Genomic DNA, 25,281 nt, shown 5'->3' with positions numbered 1-25,281 from the left:
TAATTTTCATGAAGTGGCCGTTAGTGCTGTATGAAGTATGTCAGTGTGATGTGTTGCAGTTTATACCCTCAGTTTTACAAGTCATTCATCTTCATGTAATTCAATTTCTGAATACAAATGCTATGAAATACTTATTAATAAGCAGATCCTGGAATTTGTGAAAGGGGAGGTCTAACACTTGATCTTTTAGCTACTTTTCCCAATTTCCAACCCCTTCCCATTTACACCTTTTGCTTGTGTACATAACATCTTAGGGAGATCTTGAAAATCCTTTGTTAATATACTACTTGTTTCTCACGTTTTAGTCATTGTTATCGCTATGCTCAGATCTCATTTTAAATGATAAAAAAAGCTGATTTAAAGATTACTCCCAATAGGCCAGGAGTCTGGTGGCCACCTGGGCCCCCAGAAGCTCTGCGGTAAATGGTGCAAAATCCTGCATTCTGAGCATTTCCTGGCACTTCTTTTTCACTATTAAATTGTCTGCTTCTTAAACAAAACTTTTACGTTACACATACTTTTTAAGACTTCTAAAGTGATACTTGTATCTGATGAAAATATCGTAAATATACATATCAGTGTTTCATCTTATTTATCCTAGAATTAAGTGATATACTGGTGGACACCAGTATATGACCCTGACCCCCCCCCCCCCCCCCCCCCCCCTGGATCTGCACTTGTTAATAAACATGTACTTATGGAAGTCCATGTATGATAGCCACCTGGAAAGTATGAGTGTGGTTGTGGTTGCTGGAAATTTACCATGTAATGGTGTTTTTCAATATAAAACCACATGTTCTATTATATTATTCTGTATAAATATTTTCAGGAGCTTCACTGTGGCACTCTTAATCATAGACACTGCAGTTGGATTTTAAACCTACCTACACAGGAAATACTCATTACATATATATTATCCTCACCCCCTTTTTATCTTTTTGCTTGTCTGAAATAGGTAGACAAATCTTAGTCTGGACCCCCCCCCCCCCCCCCCCAGCAAAAATATCTGTATTTGTCCCAGAGTATGCAGTAGCAATAATTATGGATGGAAGGCAATTGCAGCTGACTGTATGAAAATGGAGTTTGACAGACATGTATCAAGTACAGTTGTCACTAGTCTACTACACATAACTACCAGAAGCAGTTGCTGGGCCTACAGCTTTTAAAATTGTGAGTTCCTCAATGGCCTTTTTCAAGTTTGGCAAAACCTTAAATGCCCTCTTGCTGGCTGATATCACTGTTTCTTCAGGATTCGATTCCACCATTTGTTGGAGTCGAGGACGAAATTTACCTCTCTGTAAAAACAATTAATAAATTTGATAATCTTTATAAAAGTTTATAATGCATTTCACAATTGTTTTTAAATTTAAGTGATCTCAAGTAAACAAGAACTGTCCATTCTATGAGAGAAAGAACTGATTGAGTTCTGTACAGTTTCTTTCAGCTGTGCCTCTCTCCTATACTTAAATCACTGTCTCCATTGTTTATACAAAAATCTATATACCGGTATAATAGACATTTATTGAAAAACAAAAAGTGGTAATTTGAAAAAATATAATCATGTTCTTTGTTAGCTCACATGAGCTATAAGCTCAAGAGAGTTTTTCGGATCACCTATTGTCCAGTGTTCGTCTGTCAGTACGTTTGTCTGTAAACTTTACAAATTTATGACTTTTCCAGAATCACAGAGCCAATGTCAACCAAACTTGCCAAAAAGCATCCTTGGGTAAAGAGGATTCAAAATTATTCAAATGAAGGGTCATATCCTTAAATGAGAAATAGTGAAAATATGGTGGATTAATCTTCTCAAGAACCACTGTATCAAAAAAGATGAAACTTATATGAAAGCTTCCGTAATGAATGTAGATTCAATATTATTCAAGTTATGTCCCCTGGGAGTAGGGTGGAGCCAAAATAGGGAATCTAGTATGCAATCATCCTAAGGTAGTGCAGATTCAAGCTTGTGTGAATCATAGTCCTGGGAGGAAGCATGAGGCAACAATTAGGACCACAATTTTACATGGGAATATCAATTTAAAAAAACCATGAAAATTTTCGCAAGAAAAACTGGCCATGATCAGTCATATTAATATGCATTAGTACTCCAATGTAGTGCAGATTCACATTTGATCAAACCATGAAAGATGTGACAAACACTAGAAATGTTTAATCCTGTTAAGAATTATCTTGTAAATTAAAAAAAAAATCTACTTTAAACGAAACTTTTACTAGCATATTTAACCTGTAAACAAAAACATGACATGAGCCTTTTTCACATACATGTAACAAAGAATTGTGAGCTCTGTCTCTCCTGTAACTCAATAACTGATATTCAAATTTTTGCTGATCATTAAATTTGAAAATTTTCAGCTCAAGTCGTGTCCATGCCTCTTTATATAGTTCAGGAGATATTGCCTAAGTTAGGTTTTCTTAAAAGTACGTCAAAATCCAAGGTGAAGGTCACAAGGTCAACATTTGGGCATTTCTCCCACCCCACGTATAAACAAATTGTTTTGTGCCTTGCTGGGTACATGAGTTCTTTAAAGGGAAATAACTTTGATGCACCTTGGAAAAACTTGCTAATTACTACATTTGTGTTCAAAATTATTAATATAACAAAACTATTTTAGTATGTTTTATCATTATATGATCCTACACTGAGTTTCCACTTCATCAGGTTACATAGCTCTTCTTTACTGATGTATTTATCTTTTCTATCTTGAATATCTGAGGGTAATTCTTTCTGGAACCTAAAATAAGATAAATGAAATATCAACATTATCAAATACATTCATACACTACAGTGGCATATTTCCTATCGTGTCATTCAATCATGTTTATGTCACTGTCATTCACTTGTTAACATACTTCTCTGAAAAGTTGACACAATGATCTTATAACAGTTGTCATTATAATTATCAACAAGTTCACATAATATCTGACAATATGTGATTAAGTCAGATGATATGTAATCTTTTCAGACCTACAAGACATCAAGTCAACTTGTCAGATTATGTTGACTGATTTCTAGTCAACTCGTACCCTGACCGACTCCAGGATTTGACATTTACTTTTTTGAGCACTAGACCAGTCGGGCTACTGCAAATGATTTTTACTAGACCTGACTTTATATCCACTAGCCCTGACCAACTTTTCAGAAAACAACCCTGATAGTTTCTCCATATTTAGATACTTCATTTAAATGATAAACGTTACGTTTGAACCAAAACGTATTTCATTGTCTCAAAAATATCTTAAGTCTCATCATTCAATTTGATTTTCAAACACATTTTCTGTTTCTTTAAATTCTACCCGGCACGGAAATTCTTTAGTCCATTTAGTATAAAATGACCTCAACCCTTTTTTGTTTAATTTATATTTCATAAGCCCTGCTTTGTTTCTTCCTAACCTTTTTTCCCTTGAGGACGAGAAGTCGAATTTGAATATAGAGGCATTCCCGCAGATATGTCAACACCGATAAATAGCTGTTTACGACGTAATTTATTAACTTGGTAAACACTTAATCATAGTCAATTCAAATACTCTGTTTAACATTAACATCGAGTAGATGTCATAAAACATCACTTCGACTTATTTATTAGAACTAAAAATAGAGATTATGCCATCACACGGTTCAAGATTGCTTGCAAACTCTTTACAGTTATTTCCTTTTAGTAAAACATAACATCTCTTACGGTTTAATTTAAAGTAAAGTTTCTTGTTTATTTTTTCAACACGACCAGTCGGACTAGTAAATCCACATTTTACCCGACCAGACCTATCATTTAGTAGACTCAGTCGGTCGGACGTGCCTTAGTGTCAAACCCTGCCAACTCATACCCAGGTCAACTCGTACCCCATAGGTCAACTCGTACCCAAAAGGCAAAAGTGAACTCGTACCCAAAAATCTGCCCATAATGCAATATATCTATGCGCATATAAGTGACATATCGCTTAGATACGAGTTGTCATCAATTGAAGAGGAGCAGTCAACTCATAACCAGATTCTTGGGTATGAGTTGACTTTTACCTTTTGGATACGAGTTGACCTGGGTACGAGTCGGTCAGGGTATGAGTTGACTTGACTCCTGTCGACTTGTCAGAAAATTACGACTTGTCAGAAAATTATGTCCGCCAGTATATGTTATTAAGGCAGGTCATACTCCATTTATGCACATAAATTGTACAATATCTTTTAAATCTGTCCTACACAGACAGAGGCCTGAGGGAGCTACCAACTTTCAACAACTATTTAGGATGTTTACACGAGAGCATTTTGTATCATAAATGCGCTTCCATATGACGTCATTACATGGCCGTTACAAATAGATCATGAATGTGCCTCAATAGAAAATAAAAAAAAGTAACACACTACCCCAGAATTAAAACATTGATCAAACTGGCAATGACGGTAAAACACCCAAAGTTTATCAAAATTCAAAAGTGCTGCTAGAATCCTACCATTTTCAGTAAGAAATGATTATTAAACATCTAAACGCAAAAACATGCATCTAAATGTTTCACATTTTATACTTAAATTCTACAGTTTTCTTCGAAAGTTTTCATAATGATTCTAGCAGTAATTGCCATGCATGTTAGTTAATGACCTTTCACACAGTGTATAAAAGGCTCTTAAAGTAATGTATGTGCCTTAGTATGACACTTTTGCAGTTTTATTTCAGTGTGTGGCAGGAAAATTGGATATTGACATGCTGCATGTAAATTAAATGGAATGTTTTTTCCGTTAAATAAAATTGTCAATGAACGAAATCAACACCCTTACACAACAGCAGTATAACATTTCATATTTCTTTGCATCTTAGTAGCTGCATGGTTTATTTTATGCATAAATAAAACTTGCATGAAAATAAAATCGGAATTAAGATATATACTTAGTGATATACTTATTTCGATTATGATGTCACATTGTTTAACAGATTATATCCCAACAAAGATTTTTATAACCTGCCTTAATCTATGGATCACAAAATGGCAGAAATTGGCAATAACATTACCATTCAATAGAATCCAACTTAAGAATGGGTTAATGTGTGAAGGCTCTATAGATCTGACACAAGTTCAAATATTGCTGGGGTTTGAATTTTTATTCTTCTATTCTGTTTAAAGTGCATTTTTTCACTAAATAAATTTCATACTCTAAAGTATTCAATTTCAAAATATTATTGTACATATCCTCCACTTTCCAATCATCATGATCATAGCAGTTTTCACATGTGATTTATCAAAAAAATTTGACAAGTCTAGTGGTTGCAGAAATGTCACCATTTATAATTAATCAATAAATTCATTTAATTAAAAAAAAATTTCAACATGTTTATGAAATAGATTAAACCGAATATACTTTATGTAGTGTTGTGCATATTTAAACAATATTTCTATACGTAAACATTTCGGCCCTATGGATGTGCGCAATAGATTGTGCAGGAATATATAGTCAGTTATAGATCTTGTGACAATCACTATGCATGTATTACCATATATCTAATGCCTTTAATTCCTTTCCTTTATCAGTTTTCATTTTTTCTATCTTCAGTTTCATTCCCCTTTCGTATAAACTGTAAACTTTTGCCCATTTCTGACTATCCACATTTTCCATAAACTTTTCCATTTCCCGCAATTTTGCACTGTAAAATGGACGTTATATTTTTACCTCCACTGCAAAAGACTTCCGGAGTTAATATATTTGCCTTTTAAATGAGTAAAAACTTAATAAACCTAAAGAAATCATTAAAAATTTAACATTTTTTGTAAATGTACGACAAATTTTAGTTTAAATACAACTTGAAGCAGGGGATATAAGTTTTGGAAATCTAGGGTTCTTTAACCGGAAGTCTTAACTAATATACAGATGAATTCTGGGATAAGCTTCCTTCTTGCCACGTTGATATGCAGACTGACGTGTAGATACTTAAGTGTAACAATAATACGTGTTCCGATAGAAGTTTTACCTATATTATGTCATAGATGAACATTGACTCTTACAATTAGCCTTGACTAAGTAACCAACAGACCACAAAACAGGTAATTATTGCTATCCAAAGATGACCGGTGTCCTAAAATGGCTGCCTGTCACTGTCAACAGATGAACTTTTAGAGAGCAAATGGTCAGTTTTCCTGAATTGAGCTGAACATAGAATTGGAGAGCTTAGAAATTGTCATTTATACGTAATGTTATTGTGTAAGTATTTGATGCCAGTGACAGTGTAGATCCATTTCAAGTTGTCGTGATAAGTGATGTATTTCTCTGACACTGTCAGAGACTGTCGGCTCAGAATGTTGATCGTTGTATTTGGAACTGTGGAGAGACATTAAAGGAAGAAGGTTGGATTTAACAGGTTGGGCACAACAGTTGAATTACATATTCCCTATTCATGTACAGATTTCACCTGTGGTCAATCGGGGTAATTCAATCACTGTTTTCTTTATTACCGGTTAAGTTTTTAAAAAGTTTTTGTTTGTTTTTACATTGTTTACGTGCCTTCAAGAATTTTTCACATATATAGAGATGTCACCATGTGCAGCTTTAGGTGAAGTGCCACAAATTTAAACTGTACATGGTGCTTACAGTCGCATTAGTGAAGGTTCTTTATCATGCCTATTGCCATGCCAGCGATTTTTTTCTACCCACTGGTACCGGTACCCATTCAATTGGGGAAAAATAGCGTCAAAATCGAACAAATTGGGAATTTTCTACCAATGTATTGGCAAATGATTTCAACTAAAAGAAAAGAGAACAGAACAAGAGGTAGTCATCTCATTACAAACTTTTTTACGGTAATATTTGCTGTTGTGAGACATAAAGAATCGTCGTATGCTTGTTTTAGAATCATCGTAGCTCAACAAAACATGCGCACTGCCATGATCTGTACTTTCGATTTAATACCAGAAGTGAACATTTAGTTAACTTGTACAACGTTTCAGACTAAGTAAATTATGATGTCAGTAGTCTATTTTTCGGCAAGTAAATTGGGAATTTTTAGTCTCAAAATTGGGGAAAATCAATGGTTTTTGGCATTGGGAATGGTACCATTTATCGGTACCAGTTATATAAGGAAAAAAATCGCTGCATGCATCTTAATTTTTTAACCAATCTGATTTAGAAGCAGCATTTTAATTGATACATAGCTGCTTTGGCGAGGTTCACTGATGATGAAATACAGAATTTATTAAGTGAAATACAGAGCATGAAAAATATAATTAATGATTAGGATATTGGGTATGTTTTCTTTTAAACTACTATAAATGGTAATGGTGATAAATGTATGCACTCACACTATCCTGTTAAAAGGTCAATGTCAATAAACCATGTGCATCTAGAAAGAAAAAAAAACAATCTAAAAAGAATGATGGTGTATTACAAAACACTTATAGACTGTGCCCTCGGACAACAGCTGTTTGACTTGAGAATGGATCTGTTGCCCTTTACTCCTGAGGATAATAGGTCAGTTCTCGGGTCAAACAAATGAGCTGTTGTCCTCAAACAGAGTCATTAACTGTATACTGTGACATAGTCAGGACTTCATTTTGAAGGTCAAATCCGAAAAACATGTAATTGTAGGCTACGGCCAAGCTCTTGGTGAAGAAACAGTTACCTACCTATGTTAAATGTCTAGGTTTGATACGGAAGGGAAATGAGAATCAAACTAAACTTCCCCGGCTGTGAAGTTTATTCAAGGATCGACATTAATGGTTGTCCAATTGCCCGTGGCAAGTGAAAACCCAGTTCGGACAAGTGAATCTATCCCTGTTGTTCCAAATAGATAGTGATTTTGTAAATGATTTTGATATCTAGCAGAGTTCTTGAAATTTTTCAGACCTGTTGGCAAGTCCAATTAATTCAGGTTCTGTGTCAGTCCAAATGACCGGTAGGTGTCGACAGATTTTTTTTAGTAAATCCAACTAAATTTCGTTTGAATTCTTTTAAGACTGACTAATTCGTAGTCTGTCAAATGCTTTTCTAAACACCATATGTATGCAAATTCCAAACCATGTTCAATAAACAACATGTGGCCCATAGTCTAACAGGTATCACACCATATTTATTTTCATGATTTATGTCTAAATATGGGAAAATTCCATTAAAATCAGTTTATTAAATTGATGCCAAATAGTGAAATGTTCTGTGTTTATACCTGTTTCGTCTCTGCTGACACTGGAAAAACCAACACCTTACATGGCATCCTCTTTTTTTAAAATTGGACGTGCAATGATCTGTGGTTGAAGGGAATTGCATTCAACGTTTTGGGATTTTCTGTCATTGACCAGGTAGTTCAGTTTGTATAACACCTGTCTAGCGGTTAGGGGATTTTATATTAGATTTAGTCCAACAGCTCTCGAAATGTGCCAGTCCACTAGGGATCTCTGGTAAATTTTCCTCTAATCATGAAAAATCTCTTGCTTTTTCCATTCTTATAGTAAATTATAGGACCTGATGCACAAATTCTCCGATAAATTTTCCACCACTTTCTAAAGCTCTGGTCTAATCTGTCATTTTTCTCTGTTGTAGTGAGTACAATATATATATATACTACTATACTGCTATACTACTACTAAAGTACCGTAGCTATCATGTTTTGTATTAATTTGAATTGAAATGGAAAAGTTACAGAGATGAAGGTGAAAGAAATTGAGAGGACTGCCAATGTGGCCTGGTCCCCTGCTCAACAGTATCCAATTTACATGGTGGCAGGAACAGCTGCACAGCAACTAGATGCCACATTCAGGTGAGAATAGGGAACATGCAAGATGACCAGTCACCATTTAAATAAATAAAGTCACTCATTGAAACTTGATTTAAGCTTTGATAATCCAAAATATTGAAAATCATAGAAATATAATGGCATTGCGCAATACACATACAAGTATTATAATTTGAATTTTAGCACATCAGCAGCTCTGGAGGTTTACCATCTGAATCTAGCAGATTCTTCTTTAGACATGCCATTAGTTTCATCAATACCATCAGATTGCAGGTAGGGTTACATTATTTTCAGAGAGACATACACTGTATATGTACCTTTTGATCATGTTGATTACATAAATAATGATGTATTATACAAAAGCTTTCATGTTAGAACATGTATTTCAGGTTCCATAAAGTTGTTTGGGGTTCCCATGGTATGGCTGATTCGGATCGTTCCTCGGGAGTCGTCGTTGCCGGGGCAGACAATGGAAGTGTTTACTATTATGATGCTGCAGGTTTAATTAAGGGAGATGAAGATTGTCTAATGTTCAAAAACAACAAGCATGTTGGAGCTGTGAAGGCTTTAGATTTTAACCCATTTCAGGTAATACATGTAATATGTGGTTAGATATGGATAGTTTAAATAGTTGCTGTTCTTTATTCTATCATTAATGTATGTTGAATGCTGTAGACATACTCTTTAGAACGCTTGCAGGGCTTGAAGCTAACTTTTTATGTCACCAGTCCAGCTGGACTGATGGGGTATAATTTCAACCAGTCCGCAGAAAAATTTACCAGTCCAACAGAGTTTTCCATAAATAATTAAACATATTTCGTTAATGTTATTAAAATGAAATTTAACTCCATATGCCCCAGACAATATTGTAATGTTCACTTAAATGTGGGATTTATACTTACGAATCATATTTGTCTGATATCTACAGATCGAAGCCTGCCAAATGTGTGTATAAAATTTCATAAGTATATTTTCCAAAACAATGCTTTAGAAAATTAACCAGTCCCATCGGACTGACTAAAGCAAAATGTCAGTTAGTCCACCAGACTTTTAACAAGTCACAGACTGACGGGCATATGTTAATTTCGAGCCCTGGCTTGGTGTTCTCACCTCCGCATGTTGTTTCCCGTCTATGACAAGCGTGTTCATAAACATAATTTTGGGAGCCAGATTTCATGTAAATACGAAGTATATTCTGAGTGAAATATTCTTAATCCATTTATTTATAAAAGATCTTTATTTCTATAACAAAATACTGTCAAATTTAATCCATCAAAAATCTTGTCCATACCCCTTTAAGTACACTAAAAACATCAGACAAACAATCGTGTGATTTGCTGAGGAAGAGTGCTTTGATATGCAATTCAAACACATTATGCTATGCATTTTGAGCCAGAAAAAATTAATTATCCGGTTCCCAGGCCAGTTTTTCCAATATTTGATGCGAGAGGGAGACATTTTTTTCTTTCTTTTTTAATATAAAGAAGAGTGATGCAAGAGGTTTTTTTTAACATAATGACAAACATATACCAAGACTTGTGTACATGAAATGGCAGTTCACTTAAGATCTATCGCTCATTTCTTAGCTGCTTTATTGGTAGCTACATTATGTTTTCCTTTGTCGGGGCTGCTGGTAAAGCCTTTACAGACTATGGGCTTTATGTTTTAACAAGTTTTCATCAGAAACACAAGAAACAGATTTGTGGAAAACATCCAAAATTAAAATATATGTCACTTCAATGTTATACTTTCAAGTCAGATATGGTCACAAAAAATCTTATCCAATAAAGATGATATCCTTGGTGCTCCAGTGATGTCATCTGGCTCAAGTCCATAATAGTATTGATATAGATTTAACAAATACTCTTTGTTATTGCCGAGTATAATTTTGATATTCTACATGCAACCAAAAACCTTACAACAGTATTCAATGGAAGAACAGTTGTAGAACCAGTCAGTGGGCGTATATGAACAGACACCAGAGAAACATTTGCCACTATCTTGACAACATGTAACTTAGATCTTTGTACTACAAATACTTAGCATCTACCAGTCTTGCCTTTAAAATTTTTCTGAGACTTAAGTATTAAAAATTCTAAAATGTGAGATTTTTTCGGAATAACACAGCACTGCATTGGGAATTTTTTTTTTTAACAGCAATAAAATTAGTAATGCAGCACCATTTGAATAAACGTGGGAGGGCCTGAACACCAGATAATTAATTTTATATGGCCTTGGTATCTTGATATATATTTATGTATATAAAATGTTTTACTTGTTTTCATTCACACGCAGACTAATCTTCTTGCCTCTGGAGCATCAGAATCAGAGATATATATATGGGACTTGAATAAACCAGATAATCCTATGACACCTGGAGCAAAATCTCAGGTAACTAATCTAAAAAAAATCTTTTCAAACTTTTAGTACCATGGTCTTCAAATTATGTATGTATTAGAAACTTTGCTTTTATTTTAGCCCCCAGAAGAGGTTGCCTGTGTAGCATGGAACAAGCAGGTTCAGCATATCTTGGGGTCCACTTTTGCAGCTAGATGTGTAGTCTGGGATTTAAGGAAAAATGAACCCATCATTAAAATCAGTGATAGTATGTCACGGGTAAGTCATCCTAGATGTTTTGCTAGTAAAAACTTATGGTACAGGATGTTCTGAATATAAAAAATGATTACATTACTAAAACTGCATGTATTTATGTTCATTGTTTATCCATGTACACTGTAGTATGTCATTTTGTAGATAAAAGCAAAAATTGTGAGCTGGCATCCTGATGTTGCCACGCAGCTATGCTTGTCTTCAGAGGATGACCACACGCCTGTTATACAACTGTGGGATCTACGATATGCTACATCTCCTGTCAAACAGCTCGAAAACCACACCAGGTATTTATTTGTACAATACTCATCACAGAAGTGTGGGGTTTGAAGCTTTTCTTATCGAGGTGACATTAATTTGAAATTTGTACAGTACCCGCAACATTATTCTTGACATTCCTATCGTGTTCTATCGTGCGTGTATCCTATCGTATCATGCGTGTATCCTATCGTATCGTGTGTGTATCCTATCGTATCGTGTTTTGCGTTTATCAGGTCTATCGTGTTTTGCGTGTATCAGGTTTTCCGTTTATCATGAAAATCGTTTATCGTGTAGCTTCTGAAACTATCGGGATTGTATATCAAATTTAATGAAAAAGTACGATACTTTTCGAAAGCTGTATTCGTTTCGTTAAAGAAGCTATTTTTAGGAATCGAGAAAAGACAGTGTATTTGGAGAACATAAAGCTGTCGATTTTAAGGCAGAAGAAGAGCTATTTGTCTGTCCAGAGAGGGTGAAAATTTATCACAATTTTATCCTAAGTAATATGAAAAGTAGGCAGTGGTTTACAGAGCAAACCGGGAACCATAAATCTGAAAGCTCCTTCGTGTACAGTTCATAAACATTTGCTTGTCTAGAAACAATTATTTGTAATTAACACTAACAGAGAAATAGGAAGTTCCGATTTGAAGGAAAAATTAGTAAATTACGTTGTTTATTACATATATTTGAATAAAGGCTCGTTTTCTTCCGATTTTTTTCCCCACCTGTGTTCTATTTATATACCCACCATTGAACTTGTGCGCATCTGTGTATCACCCGTGTTTTGACTGCAAACATTCTCAGGGACATTGTATTTGACACATTTAGAAGATTAAGTTTTAAAAGGGTGCAAGGGTGTTGCATCTCCCAAAATTCTGCCCAACTGGGCATGACTCGGCTGTCATCGTTGTTGTTTTTTTTACTTGTACCTATAATCGTATGGGTAGATACTGGAAATTAACACCGGGTTTGATGATTATTTGTATTTTTTTTTTTACATACTAAACACAATTTTTTTTAAGCGTTTCAATATTGTGAATTTAAAAAAGCCATGTTTTGTTTATTTATTTTTTCATAGTTTATTTATTTTTGTTATTAAGATATCAATTCAAATACATATGTTCCAATTACTTATGAATATCAATCAATCATCACTCATCGTGTAGAAATATCTAACGTATGAAGATTTGCGGTAATGCAGTGGATGTTTTTTTAAAGCGGTCATGATGAAAATAATTGTAATTGTTGAATGACCGATGAACTTAGAGCTTGATGCAAAATAGCCCCCTCCTCGCTACACACAAAATATTCCTTGGTTTATTTCACATTCAAGATAATAGACATTAGAATTAGAGAACTACTGAAGCATGATATCACTACATTATATTACATTTAATTAATTCACTGTATAATTTATATATTAAGCATTAGGTGACAATTATAATTTTAGAATCATTGGCTGGGAAAATTCAAATAGATATCAAATAATGAATTAAATACCGTATACAGTTTAGCTTTCTGATTTTAGCTGTGATGGCGTAAAAAATTGAAATAAAAATATTTTTTTTAAAGTATGACCGTCTATTAAAGAAATTATACGTTTTAGGTGTATAATGAATATTGAAATCCTTCAGTATTATTACCAACATAATGTAAATATGTTGTCGGTATCAAAATTTCGTTCTGTCTAAATTGATTCTAAATTTACAACATTTCTATCAGGTTTTCCGTTTATCGTGAAGTGCGTTTATCAGGTCTATCGTGAAGATCGTTTAACAGGTTTTGCGTTTGTCAGGTTTATCGTGTATCCTATTGTATCATGCGTGTATCCTATTGTATCGTGCGTGTATCCTATCCTATCCTGCTTGTATCGTGTTCTATCATTTATCATGTCAAGAATAATGTTGCGGGTACTGTAGTTCACATTCTGGTTGAAGATGTTTGTAAAGGAGGAGGGGGGTGTAAAATTGTGAGTACATATAAGCAGAATAAGAATTTTTTTTTTTGACTTGTAGAGGTGTGCTAGATATAGCATGGTGTCCACAAGATCCTGACTTGCTACTAAGTTGTGGAAAAGACAACAGAATCTTATGTTGGAATCCTAACAGTAGTGTCCAAGGAGGAGAGGTAAACTATGAATCACAACACTTGAACTGTATCATTAAAGATTGCATGATTGACAGCCTGTCATTTCTTTCTAAATGGTGTTTATGTACAGGTTGTTTATGAATTGCCTACAAGTAATCAGTGGTGCTTTGATGTGAAATGGTGTCCCCGAAATCCAGCAGTGATTTCCAGCTCTTCATTTGATGGACATGTGACTGTGTATTCCCTGATGGGTGGAGGGCATCCAATCCACCAAAATGACAAGGTAAGGTACATATGATAGTTTTAAGGAGAAAATGATTCACCTAGAAACTATGTAATGCTTCAAAAGTAATGTAACAATTTCTTAATGTGAATATTCATTGATAAGCAAGTCTTAAGAGAATTATATTGTAATTTTTGGTTTTCAAGGTTGCAGATGCTTTCCATCCTAATGATCCATTTGCACAAACTAGTGCACCATCTGAGACTTCGCAGAATGTGATGCCTCTTCAGAAACCACCCAAATGGTTAAGGAAACCTGTAGGAGCCAACTTTGGGGTAATGAATGGATGTTTTCAATGTTCTCACATAAAGAACATGTAAACCTTATAAATGTGAAAAGACTCCAATTTCAAAATGATTTACAGAATTGATGACAGTAAAGTGTTAAAGTTGATTGAAATAGTTTACATATAATAAAGTGTCAGGATTTCAATTTTGGTAATTTCTTCCTCCTGGGGGGGATGTGAGTTGATTTATGTATTGCAAAATATTTTTAACACTTGATGCACGTCAAAATATATTTTCTAATCTTTGGTTGTTGTTTATTTGTTTTTTTACAACAGTTTGGGGGTCGTCTTGTAAGCTTTGACGTTACAAAATCTCTGAATCCACAACAGCCTTCCCCTAAGGCTGTGTACATCAGCCAAGTAGTCACAGAGGTCGATTTACTACAGAGATCCCATCAGCTAGAGCAGGCCTTAGAAAATGGGCAGTATGTGGAGTATTGTGCCATGAAATCTGCCAACTGTACAGATCCTCTGCAGGAAAATATATGGAACTTCCTTAGAGTCAATTTTGAAAAAGAACCAAGAGAACATTTTATTCAGCTTCTAGGATATGACAAGACAGATCTGGCTAAAAAGGTGAACTGTTAAAAGTAAATAAACTTTGTGAATGATAAGAGTGTACCAACATTGATTTTAATCAAATTTAGGGGAATGTAAAATCTCTGGAACATATGATAATTTATGTCCCCACTTTATTTGAGGCATTTGATCTAACTACTATGGATATTCTTATTCAAGGTTTGTAATACAGGTATTTTACTGTGAATGGTATTTTCCAAACAGGTGTCAGAACATGTAGGCGTGGGTCAGGACAGTGGGGTGGATGCCCAGATTCTGGCACAGAAAATGTCACAGCTGAGCCCTGAGGTACAGTTTTACAGAAGTCGTGCTATCATCTCCTTAATGTCCATTCAACATTAAGGAGAACTACTGTTATCTTTCTTAACTGGCCTTTGTGAATATGAAAAATAAAAATGGTGTCATTCATGTCTTCTTGACAGGACCTACAACAATCGGGACTACAGGCCTCAGCTCAGGGCTCTCCAGTTGTCGGGTCTAAGGTAATGGTAGCATACTTAATGTACTTTAGAAGATTTGGAAATGATTCACTACTGGTTTAGTCAGTGTAACTATAGGACTGTCTTGATATGTTTGATACTAAATAAATGATTTGGATTCAGACACCTGTGGGTCAAGATGAAGCTGCCTCAGCATTCGATGATATAGCTTTATCCCAGAGTAGTAAATCTAGGGACACGGAACGAGAACCGCTTAAGCCACTGGTCATACCCACAGACCAAGGTAATTTGTTTATTGCAGAACTACTCTTACTTATAATGGGCATATATGCAGTTAACTTGAAACTTGCAATAATAAAAGTTTGTCAGTTGCTTAGAAAGGGTCAGCTCTGAAATATGACTGAAGATTTGATAACATTGATTATACAGTCTAGACTGCCTTAGCAACCCCTTGTATTTAACGACTGTCTTATGCAACCATATTTCATCCCTCCCAACACAATTTCCTGTATAAATTGACTGTAATAAATGACTTCCTGCCTTACACGACAAGTGCCCATACTTTTTGGCCCTAAAATGATAGCTACTGCTTTTAATGACTTTGAGATGACCCCTCGCATATTGGATATACTTTTGCGTCCCGCATAATTTTATTGAGAAAATATGGCATCCCCAGCCAAAATATCATTAGACCAACAAACAAACAAAATTAAAATTAAAGCAATAGAAAAACTTGATTCAGGTGTTCCGGCCTACAGAATAGCATTGGAGCTTGGCATCAGGAAAAAATCACAGATACAGAATCTCTATAAAGGAAAATAAAAGCTTAAATAATTTTGAGAATCCTTCTGTGTCTATATGGCAAAGATACAATACTGGTAATGTCTACATTAATGATTGAACATGCTCTAGAGATGCAGTTAACAGAAGAATCAACAACACTATCCACGTGTGCTTGCAAGCAGTAAAAACTAATTGATTTTTATGTCAACTGAACATTTTATGTTAATTTTTAACAGATTTATTTATGACTACTGGAATTTGTAATGATACAATTTTTAAGTAGAATCATACATTTTCTGAATTTTACTCCTAAATATTAATTTTGAATAATACTTGCATGATTTCATTTTTCATTTACTGAATAATCATGTATGTTTTAAAGCACAGCTACTGTATGATTAACAGAATTAAGCAAAAATGATAAATGAGCTTTTCGATTCAAGTACATGTATGTATTAATTTTCTTGAAAGCCAAAGGTGTGATTAAAGTTCAGTAGATAATCTGGGATTGTATTAATAGACTCTGTCATATATGACTCTGTCATCATATGGCCATATGTCTGGCGTGCGGTGTGCGTCAACTTTTTGGGAAAAGGGCTATATCTCAAAAACCCCGTGGCCAATTTTTGTCAAATCTGTCACAGGGTATCCTTGGTATACAAGGGGAGATAATTGGGAAAATGCAAACAAAAGTAGTGGTTGCTAAAAAATCTTCTCAAGAACCACTGGGCAAATTATCACCAAACTTATACATAAGGATGAGGATAGGTTGTAGATAAAAAATTGTTCAAGGCATCATCCTGGGGCAAAGGGTGTGGCCTCAAGGTTACTTCAAAGTTGACCTTAAATTTTGTTTTGTTAAAACTTTGATATTTTGTTTATTATAAGGACTAGGATCATCAAATTTTGTCAGTTGATGCATCTTAGGACCTAATATCATGTTTTCTCAAAAGTAGGTCATGGTGACCTGCTTTTTGAATTTCACAGGTAATTATTATTAAATGGATTTTGATGCATATCTTGGACACTTTTGAGCCTATAATCATCAAAAGTTGTCAGTTGATGGATCATGGGACCTTGCACGGCGTCATGTGAAAATTATGTCACCATGACCTACTTTCTGAATTTTATGGCTAATCATTTATGAATACATTTTAGGTTGTTATTTCAGATACCGAGAGGTTTAAAATTATCAAACCTTGTAAGTTGATGCATCTAGAGGCCTCGAAACATATTTATAAAAAAAAAAAAAGGTCACAGTGACCTACTTTTAGAATTTTGCAGACATTCAAATTTCACATTTTCAATTTTAGATGCTTATTTTGGACACTATGAAAACTAGAATCATCAAACTTTGTCAGTTGATGCATCTTGAGTCTTCATAGTTTGTTGTCCAAAAAGTAGGTCACCGTGACCTACTTTTGGAATTTGACGGCTATTTTTTAATATTTCAGATACTATTTGACTTACAATCATCAAACTTTGTCAGTTGATGGGTCTTGAGTCTTCAGAGTATGTCAATCAAAAAGTAGGTCACTGTGACATACTTTTGGAATTTGACGTTTATATCTGAATATTTCGGATACTATTTGACTTCAATTATCAAACTTTGTCAGTTGATGCATCTTGAGTCTTTGGAGTGTGTCGACCAAAAAGTAGGTCACTGTGGCCTTCTTTTGGAATTTAACGGATATATTTGAATACTATTTGACTTGTCAGTTGATGCATCTTGAGTCTTCAATGTGTCGACCAAAAGTAGGTCACCATGACCTACTTTTGGACAGTTACATTTAAATTTTCAGGTACTATTTGACTTAACATCATCAAACTTTGTTAATTGATGAATCTTGGTTAGTGAGAATTTTTGCCTGTTCTACAATGTATCAGAAGAGCGATTCTAGGCCCATCGGCCTCTTGTTTTCTCTTCGTCCCAATCATGTGACGGTTTACACTGTACACTTCACACGGTAGATTTAGTTTTAATATAAAAAAATTTATTAATTTACTGTTGTATATTTCATATATGTTAGGGAGTGTTAATACATTAAAATTGTACCTGTTGTGGTGCTCGGAGTTGGATGTACAATTTCCAAGTTACATAGTAGTTAATGGGAATTTGTACAGTAGTGCATTTCCTGACAGATGTATCAAGTGATATAATAATTATGATGTTTGTAATGATTTTTCTCAAGTGTATTTTTCTCTCTCTTCATTTGCTTAGATGCTGATGGACTTTTAAGTCAGGCATTGCTGACTGGAAACTTTGAAGCTGCAGTAGAAATATGTTTATGTGAAAACAAAATGGCTGAGGCCATTATTTTGGCAATAGCTGGAGGGCCAGACCTCCTCAGTCGAACACAGAAAAGATTTTTCCAACAGAGCAAGTGCAGCATTGGAAGGGTATGAGAATTTCTGTCTCTTGAATCTGAGCAACTTCAGATGTTTTTATTTTGTTTTATTTGAACAATGTGCTGACATCGATAGTGGTCAGAAAATTGGATTTTTTTTTTTTAAAAATGAGCTTTTGTTGTAGAATTATGTTTTCTTTTGTTCTTTATAGCTGATATCTTCAGTGGTTACCCATGACTGGTCACATATAGTAGGAACCTGTGACCTATCCAACTGGAAGGAAGCTCTGGCCCTGATCTTAACCTATGCCTCTACTGATGAATTCTCCACACTGTGTGGTAAGTAGTAAGATATATATCACTTCACATGTCTAATCCTTATAATGATGAATTTATTCATACATATACTACAGTAAAACATGCTTACAGTGAAATGTCAACTACAAATAATTCGTTATAAACATAATTTGTTTTATCCATTGAGTTCATAATATGTTTTAAAACTACAGGGACTGAAAATCTCTTGGTTGTAAGCTTGAATTCTTAAAAGCATGTTTGCTGTAACCGGGTTTACTGTACATAGGGTTTTTCGTATTGGGTGAATTATTCTAATGTGATGAAACATTCATTACAATACATTTAATTTAGTGATATGTGGTCAGTATGTTGTAGTATGAATGGACATTCTTTAATAGCTGGCTGACTGAATTGAGTATTGCTCTCTGATTTCAGACACATTGGCAGACAGACTTGAGACTGAGAATGAAGGACATCTGAGTGTGTATGCCAGCCTGTGTTACATCTGTTCTGGTAATGTAGAAAAACTCTTAAAGAACTGGTATGAAAACTCAGAAGGAAACAACACTCCACTTGATTTACAGGTAACTGGCATTGCAGTCTCTTTGTAATTACCCATGCCAAAGTATTTTGTTTCACTTTGTCTATCTGTATATCTATCTGTGGTTTCCAATGCTGTAAGATCTAGAAAGTGCTTCATGAACGTACCACCCATGTAACCTGTGGGTGGTCACTGTTGATTTTTTTGGAGCCGTAGGTCAGTACTTGAGAATTGAGTTTGGGATATTTCTCATATGATATTCCTGTTGCCTTAGTGTTGTTGACCCAGTGATAAGAGTGTGAACAGTACAATATTGGAGGTATAAAATGAAATTAATAGCAGCTTTGAACTGTTTTAATTTGAATCAGAATTTGATCTTTGCTACTATAGGACATGGTGGAGAAAGTGATGTTGCTGAGGAAAGCTGTGGAGGTCTCCCGAGGGCAGGTGACAGACATCAGTGGGGGACTGCTGGCTGAGAAGATGAATGATTATGCTAGTCTTCTAGCAGCTCAGGGCAGTCTGGATACAGCTGTCAGATACCTAGGAAACTCCACAGATGTAGGTTACTTTGAAATGGGATATAACATTCTTTCATATTCTTTCAAATACATGCTCATGTTTAGCAATTTTCATAAATGTTGATTCAGATCATTGTTTTCATTGAAGAACATGTAAAAGAATTCTAGAATTTGAAATAACCACAATAGAAATGTCACATATCATTTTCAGCATATTAATTTATTTGTTTATTACAGGCAAATCTCATGATCTTGAAAGATAGACTATATAACTCATTAGGAGCTCAGGGAACACAGTGCCCATTCCAGAAGATTAACGTATTACCTGCAGGTGCCCCTCAGTCCCAGCAGAGAGCTACCCAGGCTCAGAGACAAACTGGTCAAGGTGGGACCCATCAGACACAGGCCAAGGGATCATTTGGAACTGTGACCACACCCAGCAGTTCTTACAACAATCCAATGAATTACACTACACCTTACTCCCACATGAATGGGACAACATCACAGCCTTCTTTCTTTAATCCAGCAGCAAATGTTGCTCCGAAGACCCCTCCATCTAGTACTGGAGCTATGTCTAAAGGTATTTATTGTTGCTCTCTTATGACCAATGCCTTGGAAATGTTTGTAAATGATATTGCATAAGCCAGTATATGAAAACTTCAGATGATCTGTTTTGAAATTCTAATCCAATATACATGAAAGTGAAAGTCAAAATAGTTGGAATTACTACCAGAATTATTAAGAATGGTAGTTGTGTCACCCACAGGCCCACTATCACATAAGTACCCCTCCTACCCTACAACTACATCTGCCTATGGAATGGACACTTATTCATCAGGAGGATATCAGTCTAGCAGTCAGCCATACAATCCAGTACCTACATATGATCCTTTTTACCACAGGTTAGTGTGTAGTAATGATCCTTCTTACTACAGGTTAGTGTGTAGTAATTTATTGAGTCACACGATACTAGTGAATATTGCCTTGTTAAATGTGTTTAGTTCAATGAGCCATGTGATTCTTGTAACATGGCTTTGTGTATATGTGTGTATTATTCCACATCAGCACTTTGCCTCTGCACAGCTAATGTTCAGACAAATTTTGAATTACACTTGGAAGAATAAGTAGTAAAAAAAATTACTTGTTTCTATTTGAAACAGTTCAAACTGATTTAATGCATGTACTGTAGTACATGAATGAATGATGAAGAGGTTCAGGGGTTGCATGGTTGATTATAATACATGTACTGTTTCCCCCATAAATCAGTCTTGTTTACTCTGCTTGTGTTATAGTGGAATGGGAGCATCTACTCAGCCATCAAACCAGCCAACCAATCTGTATCAACCTCCCTCCAATCCAGGTATCAACATTCGTGTATATCTATATATAGCAATAGCATCTAATATGGGAAAGCCTCTACAATGTGTGTATATGTAAAAACACTCCCCTGTATGTTTACAGCTTTCTCTGAATGACATTTAAATCTCATGCAATGTCTGTATGGTCAGGTTCTGCCTCCTCTATGGTTCCACCTGTGAGTGACTACCAAAATGTGCATTCCTTTATGCACAATCCACCCTCCTCAGCCTGGAATGATCCCCCGCTCCTTAAAGAGAAGAAGTCTAAGGTGACAAAATCAGAAATGTTTACATTAAGAACTGTGACTATCTGTTTGTACTGAATGAAAAAGTACTCCCACATTCAAGAGAGTAAGATATTTTGTAGAATCCTTCAGTACAGTATGATGGGACTGCAATAACAAGCCCGATGTATGGAAACACAGTACCTCAGGATCCTAGACAGGCAGGAGGGGCCACAAATTATAACCTGTACAATCCCCAGGAACATCAGCTAGAAGTACAGGTATGCAGCAACTGTTGATCCCTAGTACACACGGATGAACTATCCAGCTTGTAGTTTATGATGGATGCTATTTCATTTTGTAGTTACTTTTTTGGGAGATACTTATTTATTTCTGATTTGTAAAACATAATATAACTACTAATTTATGCCAATTTATAGATGCCATGGTATTATTTTGGTTCAATTGGTGAATTCAGAAGGGGATGAAATTGTATTTACTCATTATGATTATGTAGTAATACATGTAAATGATTCAGGGCAAATTATAAGCTGGACAAAATTGTTTTTCAAATTTTTGGAGAGGGGGGGGGGGGGGGGGGGGATACCATGGTGTGGAAATTTTCTGGTATACTACAGTGAAACTCAATAACAACTGTCTATCAAAATTAGCTGATTTTGAAAGTCCCAGCAAAAGTATTATATACTACTTAAACAGAAATGATAGTGAACAAGCTATGGAAAAGGGACATAATTCATCAACAGTTGACCACATTTCTTCATTTTAATAGGTAGCTGTTATTTAGGAATTTCACTGTATACAGTATTGGTACATGTAGTCATAAACATATCAGATTGTTATGAAAATATTGATTCTATGTTTGCTCACTACACCTGGAAAGTGTTTCACAAATCAGCATTTCAAAATGATATTATATATCATCATAGTACATTTGTCTAAAAGGCAGAAAATATGCCACTTTGAATGAAAAAACTTGATTTTCAAAAATTTATTGCAATAAATATGAACAGAAGACTGACAGATTTGAATGTGGGTCATGAACCCGATACTTTATCCATTGAACTATGGTAATAGACAAACAAATTGGTCGATACAAATAATTTCACAAAACCTTTAAATCATCATCTTGTGACATAGTGTTATAAAAAGTATAAGTTTTTGTGTAGTGAGCTACCATAAACAGGTTTTAAATTTTTTACTGTTGTATATTAGATTTACATTAAACTGTGAAAGGTTATTTCACTGCCAAAAATTCGTAATGAATAGATGAGTAAAAGTTTATGTCAGATTTGATACTCACAAAGTTGAGACAAGGCAGTTAAGTATACCTGTACACACAGTTTTCCTGAGGAGCAGATGAGTGCAACTTTGGCTTTTTCTGTAATCTCTGCATGGCATGCACTCTTGCATTAATACTTCACTGTACCTTCAGCCCACCCGTCCTCTGCAGACATTCCAAAATCCCCCTGCTCCTACTGGCCCTCAGCAGAAGGTGAGATGGGTACTCAGGAGTTGTGTAGAATTACAACAGTTCTCTTTACACAGAAATCCCACTATCGTGGCTAAGTTTATTATGGAATCAAAAGTGTATTCATTTAACTTGATACAAGTTTATCCTTTTAAAAGTGCATGTCTTTCTCTTATGCATTATTTCAAATTTGTTAAACAATATTTAAAAATGAAGTATTCAATACTAACACATTTTAATTGAATAGCATGCTTCAATGCTTGTATTATACAGCTAAGCCCTCTTCTGTGACACAGAACATCAAATGGCTAAATTTACCTATTATTCTTTAGCTTTAAAAATCCTCTTTAATCCCTTTCAGGCAGCAGCCTCTGTTGCCCCTCAAGAACCTCCCAAACCAGTAGAGAAAGGACCAATGCCCTCAGAGCACAAAGTTGTACAGGACATCTTTAGCAGTCTTGTACACAACTGTTCGAATGTAGCAACTAATGCAGTAAGTAGACAGGAAATAAGAGCCGGGGTTCTCACTGACAGTTTTACAAGATTTCATATTAAAAAGTGGGGATTATCTTAGCAATTTAAAGTTTGTCTTAAACATGCCATTGGTATTCTTTCCAGAGATTAGTTAAGATGTGAGTATATAAATTTATTATACTTTGTATGTCTTATCTTTCAGCAAATGAAAAGAAAGTTAGACGATGTTTCTAAAAAGCTGGAACTTTTGTATGACAGATTACGAGATAATAGTGTAAGTCTATGTACTGCATTTTGATATGGAATATTTGATTGAAAAAGTACTTTTAGTTTAAAATGTGCAGTAATGCTTTGTCCCATGTTTTGGTGCTTTGCACAGAGTAATTGACATGTTTGTGTATTTGTAACAGCTGTCATCTTCGGTGACCCTGGGCCTACATCAGATTGTACAATCCGTGCAACAGTATGACTACAATACCGCCCTCCAAATCTACACACAGATGGTCAGTCAAGGGAACTTCTCAGAAATCAGCAGCTTTATGCCTGGACTCAAAATGTTAATACAATCAGCAATGCAAATGAATGTGTATGTACAAGCACATTAGCCCTATGTTAGTTAGTATTATTGTCTTATAGTATTTACACATATGTTGTGAATTGACCTGCTGCCAAAGAAGGAGTTGGAATAAGCCTATTTAGGCACATACATACACAACGTACAACTTAAAAGTTTGAGACCGAACCAGAAATCTTGTTGATCATGATCTGTTATATTAACCATATGACATTAAACAGGACTTGACCCCCTGAACATGGACTGCTTTTATATGTAGCTGTAACATAGAGAAAATATGAAATTGTTGAATTTTAGATTCTAAATAAACAGATCATAAATGAGAAGACTATAATTGATTGAAAAATGGGAAAACTATGAGTGCTGAAATGGACTTACCGTGACTCCTTCCATATGAAGATACACGAAATACTAGAAGGTTTTATGTGATACTGCATCAATGACTAATGTAATATAATTATATACATGTCATAAAATGTTCCAATGATTCAGTCTGAAACAGGAAAGTCGTGTAGATAAACAGTATGTATGAACTTCTTGTACTGTTGCACATTAACTTATATTTATTCATGTGATGTTGATAGCATATTAAATATGTCAGACCTTGAAAGTGTATATACATTTATATGAATATGAACAACCATCACTTTTTAATTATATTGGCAGCCCAGATTTCTTTGTGTTGATTTTAATTTCATGCTATTGTTGGGGCTTTAAGAGTCTATTTCAAAGGGATGTGGAGAGAAGTTTTTCTAGTCATTCTATATGATAGCCCTGCACATAACATTTTTATTTCTAGATGTGGCATTGAGATTACAGTACATACACATGTGCAAGTGCCGTAGGAATGAAATCAATGCACTCGAATAATTCTTTGCAGCTAAAAATTGTCATTCATTTTAGTTAGAAAAAGCTATTTAATGATGGACATTTGGTTTAATTCATTGTGAATGGCCATTTTAATGTTTAATGGTTATTAAGTTGTTTTTATTGTTTTTGTTTATTTTCAACCTGAACATAATGCAAAAAACAAAACTGGGTGTAGAATAGTTTTGATACTGTAAGCATGACTCTAATGAAAATTTTTCTGATTGGCTGCTGTAAAAGTAAAATTGGATAAAAATAAAACAGTATTTACAGCTGAGTTGTCAACTGTTGCACAGAACAGAACAAGGCTGTATACACAAAACAATGCTCTTTTCATAGATTAAGGCTGTATATGCAGAACAAGCTCTATGCTTAGAACAAAGCTCTGCTTAGCCTTAGAACAAGACTTGATTAACACAAGGTTTCATACACAAAACAGTGTTGCTGTGCACAAAATGCAGAAGAGAATTGTATACTGCAAACAAGCATAGAACAAGACTACCTAAACAACATAAGCCAGTATACACAGAACAAGGCT

The 25,281-nt window shown here is 34.8% G+C and overlaps 2 protein-coding genes across 6 annotated transcripts in view; one reads left to right on the top strand and one right to left on the bottom strand.

The window, feature by feature from the left end:
• LOC125672033 (uncharacterized) overlaps positions 1-5,728 on the bottom strand; it is a 53,619-nt gene extending 47,891 nt beyond the window's left edge. Inside the window, exons 1-3 of the mRNA XM_056161930.1 lie at positions 5,496-5,728; positions 2,657-2,750; positions 1,136-1,295 (exon numbers count right to left, since the gene is read on the bottom strand). Coding sequence (XP_056017905.1) covers positions 1,136-1,295; positions 2,657-2,750; positions 5,496-5,629 — 388 coding nt within the window. The 5' untranslated portion in view covers positions 5,630-5,728. The remainder of the gene's footprint in view (positions 1-1,135; positions 1,296-2,656; positions 2,751-5,495) is intronic.
• A 129-nt stretch (positions 5,729-5,857) lies between these two features.
• Positions 5,858-25,015, top strand: LOC125672029 (protein transport protein Sec31A-like). Of its 5 annotated transcripts, none has more exons than XM_048908085.2 (27): positions 5,865-6,042; positions 8,630-8,744; positions 8,904-8,993; positions 9,110-9,308; positions 11,016-11,111; positions 11,199-11,336; positions 11,475-11,617; positions 13,607-13,718; positions 13,810-13,962; positions 14,109-14,237; positions 14,525-14,824; positions 15,032-15,115; positions 15,250-15,309; positions 15,430-15,550; positions 18,272-18,450; positions 18,611-18,737; positions 19,131-19,279; positions 19,627-19,797; positions 19,995-20,337; positions 20,524-20,659; positions 21,050-21,117; positions 21,266-21,384; positions 21,483-21,620; positions 22,793-22,852; positions 23,190-23,321; positions 23,505-23,576; positions 23,713-25,015. In XM_048908085.2, exons 2-27 carry the CDS (start codon positions 8,632-8,634, stop codon positions 23,905-23,907), a joined length of 3,627 nt encoding a protein of 1,208 aa, XP_048764042.2. In that variant the 5' UTR covers positions 5,865-6,042; positions 8,630-8,631; the 3' UTR covers positions 23,908-25,015. The 5 variants fall into 5 exon arrangements, with proteins under 5 accessions (XP_048764043.2, XP_048764042.2, XP_048764041.2 ...); XM_048908084.2 differs by having other exon boundaries at positions 8,624-8,744; XM_056161927.1 differs by lacking the exon at positions 5,865-6,042 and adding an exon at positions 6,224-6,356 and having other exon boundaries at positions 8,624-8,744.
• Positions 25,016-25,281: the final 266 nt, after the last annotated feature.

The sequence above is a fragment of the Ostrea edulis genome, chromosome 4, assembly GCF_947568905.1.
Source record: "Ostrea edulis chromosome 4, xbOstEdul1.1, whole genome shotgun sequence".
In the NCBI taxonomy this organism is placed as follows: domain Eukaryota; kingdom Metazoa; phylum Mollusca; class Bivalvia; order Ostreida; family Ostreidae; genus Ostrea; species Ostrea edulis.
This window is presented reverse-complemented; position numbering and strand designations above follow the sequence as displayed.

Excerpts from the sequence above, each read along its gene's own strand:
- LOC125672029 (XM_048908085.2), top strand. The coding sequence starts at position 8,632 with ATGAAGGTGAAAGAAATTGAGAGGACTGCCAATGTGGCCTGGTCCCCT. Across the intron at positions 11,337-11,474 it reads TCAGTGATAGTATGTCACGG|ATAAAAGCAAAAATTGTGAG; the intron begins GTAAGTCATCCT and ends GTCATTTTGTAG. Across the intron at positions 15,310-15,429 it reads CTCCAGTTGTCGGGTCTAAG|ACACCTGTGGGTCAAGATGA; the intron begins GTAATGGTAGCA and ends ATTTGGATTCAG.